Source organism: Necator americanus, chromosome V, assembly GCF_031761385.1.
Source record: "Necator americanus strain Aroian chromosome V, whole genome shotgun sequence".
NCBI lineage: Eukaryota > Metazoa > Nematoda > Chromadorea > Rhabditida > Ancylostomatidae > Necator > Necator americanus.
In genome coordinates, this window is record NC_087375.1 from 14,056,370 (window position 1) to 14,065,590 (window position 9,221).

The 9,221-nt window shown below is 37.6% G+C and overlaps 1 protein-coding gene across 2 annotated transcripts; it reads right to left on the reverse strand.

Moving 5' to 3' along the window:
* Window positions 1-1,150: 1,150 nt before the first annotated feature.
* On the reverse strand, window positions 1,151-8,018 carry RB195_013837 (uncharacterized protein; the record flags this gene model as incomplete). Of its 2 annotated transcripts, none has more annotated exons than XM_064203829.1 (9): window positions 1,151-1,262; window positions 2,622-2,776; window positions 3,494-3,538; window positions 3,605-3,681; window positions 3,741-3,888; window positions 4,191-4,322; window positions 5,063-5,212; window positions 6,808-6,919; window positions 7,918-8,018. In XM_064203829.1, the coding sequence occupies 9 exons, from the start codon at window positions 8,016-8,018 to the stop codon at window positions 1,151-1,153; spliced, it is 1,032 nt and encodes a 343-aa protein (XP_064059709.1). The 2 variants fall into 2 exon arrangements, with proteins under 2 accessions (XP_064059709.1, XP_064059710.1); XM_064203828.1 differs by lacking the exon at window positions 1,151-1,262 and adding an exon at window positions 2,357-2,402.
* Window positions 8,019-9,221: the final 1,203 nt, after the last annotated feature.

Consider the following 9,221-nt stretch of genomic DNA (forward strand, 5'->3'; position numbering starts at 1 on the left):
TTGAGCAGAAACCAAGATTGTTATTGATATTTATTCTGGCTAACGTCGGCGTCGTCGCCTTCTTCAGAGCTTGGAAAAATCAAGACCCGTGCAATCCATCGCTCAGTCCTCCCTCTCATTTGGCAAACAGACTACTCACCAGCAGTGTCAGAGAAGAAGATAATTATTTCGTTTTGGTTTCTAGAAAGACACGTGCTTGTCTTTTTCTGCTTCCTTTTTTTCTTTTGTATTTGAAAGTGAAAGGGAAGAATACTCGTTCATACTATTCAAATATCCCGGTTGAGAAGAGTACTTAGCACCTGGACATGGCTTGAAATCAAATGAATTCTTGCACTCGAATCTGCGGCGAATTCCATTCCTTTCACGTTTTTTTACGTCGTCAAGCGTTGGAATTTCTTCCATAATCCTAAATTTCTCCAAGTGAAATTCCATCCGGAGTTCTCCTTCTTTGCGATCACAATGTAACAGCCGAATGCGAGTGACGGTTTGAACCTGTTTCAGTGTTCCTGGGATATTAGCGCGCTATCCAGTTTATACCCCACCGCGCGTACGTCTTCCCATATCCGCTTTGCTTTTTCGCATGTTATCAGCGCTAAGATTGAAACCTGTCCAAGCACTTATCGGAGCACCGTCCTCGAATTCATTCTTCGATTGTGGGGGTTGGCAAATCCGTGTCGCTAAGTGTAGAGGTTCAAAAAAATTATTCTTTTTTTCGTTCAGATTTATTCACATAGTAGTATACTCTGCAGCGCCCAGATAATGTTGAATTTGGTTGTTTTTTTTAATTTTTACTCATCCTAAGGAAATTTCTTGAAATTTGAAAAGGGTGGAGAGGGAAAAATTACCGTTTTAACTGGCAACTTGTTTATGTGATTGCTTGAATGAAAATTTATTACTTTATTAATGTCAACACACGTGAAGTATTACCACGAAAATTCAGGAATAGATTCAAATCAATCTATAGTAGCAATATTCTACACATTTTCTCGAGAAAAAAATTGGAGAATGCCAAAGAACACCGAATCAATAGCTTCTGATGCGTTCTTACAGATTTTCCTTTATTTGATTGACAAAACACAATTTAAAAATTCATTTCTATGCAGAAAACATTTGTGAAAAATACGGTAGGATAAAAAATAACACAGGGCGATCAAGGACGAAATTTCGAAGACATTTTAACTTTCACAGTCCTATTCGCACTAGACGTTTCATGTGGTATCCTGAGCTGAGTGAAGAGTTGCACAAACGAGTATCGCAATCGCCTAGAACGTGGAATTATTTACATGCTGAATTTCTCCTAAAAGACATAGATATTGGCTTGAGAAACAAATCGTGGCCTTTTTTCACATTTAGCTAGAAATACAAAGAGATAGAAATATTCGTTTTGCTCACTCTTTTCGTTATTATTCATTACTATTTGCACAATTTTACACATCACTTGACAGAGAATTTCTCGCTCCACTGTGAGCTGCTGCTCTGATTTTTCCATCTCATTGACTCTTATTTTCCTAGACCATTAAAATGAATGTCAACGGACTGTTACCGACATTTACTTTTTGCCCATCTTCGATTGTCTTTGAACGTTGGCATGTTGGAACGTAGTTTAATTGACTTTCTTAAGTTGTAGCCAAGATTGGTACTGATCTTTCTTTGTTAAACAACAGCTAACGTTTCGGCGTTATCGCCTTCGTCAGAGTCTGGAAAATGAAAACCATTAGTGATTTGTCCCCTCAAGCGCCTCATTACCATACAGAAAGGATACAAAAGGTAGCCAACCTCAAACAGCCACACTTCAGCTAGTACCTGCCTCATTTACTAGATCTGGTTACGAGCAGCAGACCACCACGTACCACTACTATGAGTCCCGAGGGTCTAATTTACTTTTTGTTTTTTTTTTTACTCGAGGTGATAAAGTCGCCGAAGCTGCTTGTGGGATTCCTATTCTACATGGAGAGCATTGGATGAGACAAAAAAAAATCAGAAAGGGACGAAACAAGCCTAAAAAATGCAAAAAGCACGATGTAAAGGCAGTGAGGCACAAAAAAATCTATTGAGTGATAGGTGGAAGACTTTGGAAACGATAGAACCAACTGGAACAGATACTGCTGACGAATTTGCCGTAATTAGCTGTAAAAAAGTAGGGCAACAAATGGATTTCTCATCCACCCAAACAAATGGTCGACAAGTCTTTGAAGTCAAAATTCGCATTTCTAATGAACAAAGACCGACGGGGGTTTTTTCAGAGATTTCTCCTTCTACATACACTGCACTAATCAATAATCACTAATTTAAGTTCCAGAAGCCTTATCGTCTCGAGTGAACGCACAAAAGAACAAATGATGTCGAATATGCCCTCTTACAACCACGTGACATTCCATTTCAATGATCTAAGAGAACAAGAGCTGAAAAATTAAATATCCTACCAACGAATTTTAAGTAATTTAAAATTTAAAAAAACCAAGACTACAATCTTGTGAAGTGAATTCTACTTCAAAAGTTGAATAACATTCTGACAGCATTTTGCTAAATTTTATGCCTATTTTGAAGTTTGAAGAAAAAATGGCCGCGAATTATCCTTCGATCCAACATACGAAAAAAAGGGAACATCATAAATAGCCTACTGGTTGAATATGAGGTAAATAATCGGATGGATTCCGTTCATTACCACCCATACCAAACAGGAGACGAAATCAGACACAACCGAGCTGCCAAAAATTGGCATCAAGTACGTCCAATAAATGAAGGAGAACAAGAAATACAGTACCAGCAGAGACACCTGAATAACAAGAACTGAAGATTTTCAGAAAAAACACGATTCTACACAGCTGATGCATTTTCTCTATAGAACTAATATGATTAGGAGAAATAGATCTTAGAATTTCATAAATATATCATTTACAAAGGATTTTTTGTTTCACTGCTGCACATTTCTGTAACATTACTCTCTGTTCAAACTAGCTTAATCATTATTTGAAAACCAATCCTTTCTTTCCGCACCAACACTTCGTTTCCAATCTGCGTTTCCTCTAACACAACTTTTCTGCTTTCGAACTTTCATCCAAATAAGATTTCAGGAAAAAAAATCGAAGAAAAAGAACTCCAGTTTGATCTTAAGAGTTTGCCTTATCACAGCGAAGCCCTCAATCCTCACTAGTCCAAAAGGATTAAGATAATTCGGTTAAAGAATACGCTCTTTCTCAGGTTTCGCGCCAGAACGCAAAACGAACACTCAGAAATAATTCAGAAAACACTCATTTCTTCTGATTTGTTACCCCTTTTGATTCGATGTGAATGAGACCTAAAATTAAGGTCGATAAATAACGTGAAAACAAAAATGTGAAGAAGTGGAAGAGCATTCAAATAATATATGACAACTTTACAAATTTTACCAAAATAGCGAGAGAAGTGGCATTTCAAACTGAGGAAAAATTTGCTAGAAAGTAGAAGTTTAGAAAAAAAAGAAGCATTAACTTCACCGGTCAAAACTGCTTACCTGCACAGTGATCCAGTACTCTCTTTTGCTTAGTCTCGCTTGGCTCTGGAAAAAAAACCAGCATTTAAAGTGTCCTTTTGGGTTTTGAATTCAAAGCATGTAAAAACTTACGAAGAAACCGATGTAACCGAAGATAGAGACGTATGTGATTATTGATAACACGACTATTGCCAAAACAAGATAATTCCCTTAATTATTCCATTTAATTCAAAATTCCCGAAAATGAATCAACTCAGAAATCGTCCACCTAATTTGTTCATCACTATCGATATGTGGCTATCGGTAGGTAAATACGTCCATGAAAAGGTGTCTGGATCGAAAGTGTAGTTACATTGTGGCAGCAATTTGAGCACGAATGGTACAATAAAACAAAAATAGCACATTACGAACAGAGCCTGCAAGAAAACAGAACATGATATTGGATCAACAGCTTTGAAAAAGGTTTGCGTAGGTTTGCGTAAAATCACGCGCTGGTAACCTACAAAAGTTCTTTTCACCCATAGGTGCGACAGGGAGGAGTCGGACCCTTCTTAGGTGAAGGGAGTCGAGCCCATGGGAAGTAGCTCTGGTGATGAGGATCCTTTCGCCAACCGTTCAAAAGTGAAGGAGGTCGGAGCACTGGCTCCGACTATCGCAGTCATGTCCCACACTTTACTAATTAAACAGCTAATTATTTGCTAAACAGAGAAGCACTTACACATGTCAGTCTGTTAGACGTCAGCTGTGGAAACCACTTTTGAAGCAACACTGTGATAAAACGATTAAGAGTGAGGAATAATGTGAATGCCAAACCGGAAAACCATAACCCGGTTAGGATTGCGCCAACAACCTGAAGTATTCTTCCTCAATATAATATAATACATTATATTACATTTTATATTGTATAGCTCCCGAAGTGTTTTTTGTATATTTTCGGATTTCTGTGAAGGTAAAATAGTCAGCAAGTGCAGTTCTCATGACTTCAGTCATATCAGAAGTAAAGTAGAGAAAATATGAACATTGGTGTCCTAATAAATTAAGAAATTTTGCATGTAATTCGAGAAAGTGTTAGAACAGGAGAGAGACCAGACGAAGATAGAAAGATAAGGAAGTGTGCACTGATTACAGAGCACTACGCTCACAAGCAAGAATGCGTCAGGAAAACGAAAATAAACCAGAAGTGAATAAATGGAGGAGATTTTTCGCAAGATTTCAAATCATATTTTCGAATTGGAAAAAAGGAACAGATGAAGCAAATTGCATCTTTAAACTGTCCTTGAATTGTAAAAATTATTTTCTTACTGAAAAATACGAAAGCAGTGGGCCACGTACCATGAAGAGGAGCTATACGTATAAATAGCAAAATAGTCTTAAATAAACAGGAATCTTTGAACTCTCCTCTTCAAATCCACTGCCTTACTTTTTCCCAGAATACCTAGCACATTTGCAATTTCTCACGTAAAATTTCTAATCTATTTATTTTTCAAATCTAAAATAATATTTAAAGAGGATGATGAGCGCAAAAATTAATTAATTATTGCCACTACACACTCAAAAGTTTATCTTCATATTAGAGGTAGAATAATGTACCTTTTTCATACCCTCGCCAAGATCAACGCTTGCTAGGACGAGCACTCCCGAATATGAGTGGATCAGCAGCTGCAACGCGTCTAGCACACCAATGTGTGTCATGATGATATAGGCGCTGACTTTACGGAATTCTTTATCGACAAAGAAAATCTGAAAAGAAAAAAATAACTTTTCAGCCTGAATGTATCACTCACTGTTTGCAAAAGAAAACCACAACTAAGCGCTATGAATTTAAATGAAGTTCACCTCGCTCCTCGAAAGGTGAAGGCTAAACATAGACGTAACTGTCCTCTTATGTAAACATGGACTGCTTGGAACATCAATTTTTCTACAAGCTCAACTTAATTCCGAACTTATCGTAGTGTTGAGTATGAAATTTTTAGCATCGACCCATACCGTACAGCCCTACTATTCGACTAGTAAGTAACCTCCGAGACGAATTCCATAGCCAGTTTCTGAGAACGAATTCAAAAAAATTACTTTATCAATTGAGTATATTCACGGTAACGTTCATTTCATAGTCGCAATGCTTGAGAAAACTCTGAGCAACTTTTAAAAAAACTTTTTTCAGTCAAATCAAATCTACAAATCAGCAGCAAAGGGACAAACTAGGAGTATCTCAATTCTCGAAATTTCTAATTGACGAATTTTTACAAGCGCTGAATACTGCTTAGAGAAAAATAAACTAGTAAAATTTATGGATAACCTTATGCCACAAACAAACAAACAAACAAACAAACAGACAAGCACACAATCCGTTTCGTCAAGAATCGCGTAATTGCGCCGTGAATCTGCTTATCACGGAACAATTCATTGATTGTGTGAGCGGTTGCTTTTATTATTATTCTATAATTAATAACTCCCTTTTATCTACAGTATCTGCCTTATGTGTCTGTTCACACTTAATAGGAAATGTACGAGGCCACTAGCTCTAGCTATGTTTAGCTCATTTATAAGAATCTAATGAAGTAAAGGGATAAGGTGTGTGGCGTTAATCAATCCATTTGGAATGCACCAACTCATTTTTGGAATCGTCTGAGGTTTACGAAAGCGTGTGTAGCCTACACAATAACTTGCTGGGCTAGCCGATGTGTCAACTCAGTGCTTTTATCCTCCCAGACAATCTGGTACCAATTTGTTGACCCAAATGAAAGGTATAGTTGGCACCCGGAGGGGTTCCGAACCACCAGCCAGCCATCATGCAGCCATATCAGACCACTTATCGGCTGCGGCACACAAGCATAAATACTCTCAGATACTCCATATGTGACACAAACCTTCGCAAAATTGCCGAGTTTGAAAATTAATCTGAAAATTGAGGGGTCACCTGTAATGCAGTCGGTAAAAGGTTTCGCTCTGGCTGCACGATCGATCTACGGTTCGAATCCGCCCTAGTGCCAACCAGGACTTTTATCTTACGAGGGTCGATAAATAGGTGTCAGACCTGTCTTGGAGGATAAAAACACTGACTTGATACATCGGCTGCCACAAGTCATTGTATAAGCTAGACACCTTGGAGACACTAGTTACCTCAAACGATTCTGAAGTAAAGTCGAAGGCGTAGGCGCATCCCCATGGGAACTAATCAACAATTTGCAATTTAGCTGCAATTTAGCTTTCATTTGATGTTTTTTACATCTATTTACTTTGATGAAATGAGTGAATAATGTGATTTTATCAGTAAAAACGAAATTTGCAAAGTTCTGTTAGTTGTTTTTCTGAAAAGAACATCTTAAAGAACTAACCAGCAAAATCGGCAGATAAAGGATCATAAATAGCAGTGGCAGAACCACAATAGTGACTCCATAAGCGGTGCGTGCACTTGATTCCATGTAGATCAGCAACGCCTTCGCATACCTGAAAAATTTCGTAAGAAAATATAAAATATTCAGATGAACTGTAGATGACTTGTTAGCGACTATAGTACGCTCCTAATATTTTCGATAATCGCACTTTTCTGGGAACCTCAAGGTATTCATCAAACAATACTTTTCTGAGAAACTCGTATTTGTAAGATAGTTAGAATTTTTTTTGACGCTTACTTTCCTGTGTGCTTCCCATATTTCGAATTTCCCTGATAAAAAAATAACGCAGAAAGTAGTAGTAGTAAATGTTCCTGCCACAGTATGCAAAAAAGGACAAAGAAAAACCAGAAGACAAAAGTAAGCAAACCCAAGACATAAGACCTATTTGCACAATAAGACTGTGTCAGCAATTTCTCTGCTAAACATTATTGTTTTCTTTAAATTCACTTTTACATTCCGCACCGATTGTTTCAAGTAAATTCATAATTACTAAGAATGCTTTTGTTTGACAGATAATTCAGTCTGAAGAAACAAAAGCGTGTTGGTTTGCTGTGACTTCGTCAACGGCAAGGCAGCAGGGAAAAACAACGATTAGTCAACAAATTCAAAATTATAAAAAAATGATCTGCGTAGGGAAAGAAGAGGGACCCGCACAGAACGCGACCTCTTCGTTGACTACTTATCGACCACCTCGCTGCTTTTTTATCCCTTTAACTTCCCAGATTCCAGTGAGACCTTTTCCAGTCCCTCTCACCCTCCTTTTTCTTCATTAGAATGAAGATTTTTTTCTTTCTGTTTCTCGAACATTCGAGAGCAAAACCAACTCAGTGCACAACATAATTCTAACTGTATGGAATACTATTAAAATCTCGAAATGTGAACTTTCCGACAAATTCCGGAATGTGAATATGTGGAAACGTAAAAGCTACTCTTTAGAACCAATACTTTCACTTGTCAAGTAATAGACAGTAGGTGAATAGTGGACAAAAACCAGTACAATAAGTATAGGCTAGTATAGAATACTTAGAAACGATAGAATTTCGAAGAGACCTTCGGGATTGCGATGACGATGCGACAGCACTGATGAGTTTCTTTGAGCTCATTTTTTCTCGTTTTTCAACTTTTTCCTCTTTTGTTGCGTAATTGTCCATGATTTAAGATCATCTCAGAGTCGTAGCCATAGCAAAATCGCTGTTTTTTTCGTGCATCAGCAATATTATACTACTTCTAGATCTACCGTTAAAGATTTCGCACGTTCCGAGTTAGTTGCATCGAGAAATACCTATACGCATGTCAATGGTACTAAGGTCTGCACTAAAACAACATAAGAACTAGGAATAATAAGAATAGGAATAAAAACTGAGTGAAATAATGGGATCTCCTCAGCGACTAGGGGGAAGCAAAGGTATTTTCTATGAGATATTTTGAACTTTCCGAGGAATAAGGAATCTAAAAGCATTTGGTCTAATCAAGAGAAAAAAATTGTCGTCATAAACTGCCACGAATGGTATCCGATGTGTGAGAAATTTATTGAGCCTATGTAGAGCATTGCTTCAGAGAAACAACAAATAATAACTGCCAGCGAACGAGACTTAATCACTATCATCATAATCACTCAACCACGCTTTATTTCTCATTTGGTGGTCTAATAAGTTAAAAACTAATCCCCCACATATGTCGCCAAGCAATTAATTGAATAGAACGGCAATATTGCTGGCAACCGATATTTGATGTCTATCATTCAGGTGAATTTGCTTGCGAGAATAGTTGTCAACAAGTGTCGCTGTTATAGCTACTTCCTATTTTACCACTAAGTGAAATCTGCGAGAACCATCGTTCATAAGTCATGCATTGCAACGACAGTGCGAGTATAAGTAATAGCTTTATGAAAGTAAACAAAACAATAAACAACAATAACAACTCACGGTCCGTAATGAAAATTAACTGCAAGTTCTGCTGTCACGTAACGTTACGTAGCGTTTCATTGCCACTGTTGCGGCTATAGACCTCCCAGAAATGTTGAATGAGTTAGTTTACAGCAGTGTTTTCTAGGGAAATAACCTATAACCTCCCAAATGTAATCAACATATAATCAAGAGTTCCGGTCGATTCACAGAAACACTCAGGTCATAGAAATTAAATCTATGACTAGCGCATGCCCGTTTCATTATTAATCACATCGAATCGGCGTCGAGTTATGATTCAGAACGAGAGATCAACGAAAGGCGGCGAAAGCAACAAATGTATCTATCAAAATGAATCCAGGTACAGAAACTAAGTGAATTTCATGAAATTCTCCGAAATTTCGTTCTACAGAACACGTTAATGTAGGAGTAGGGAAAGAGTGGATCGTG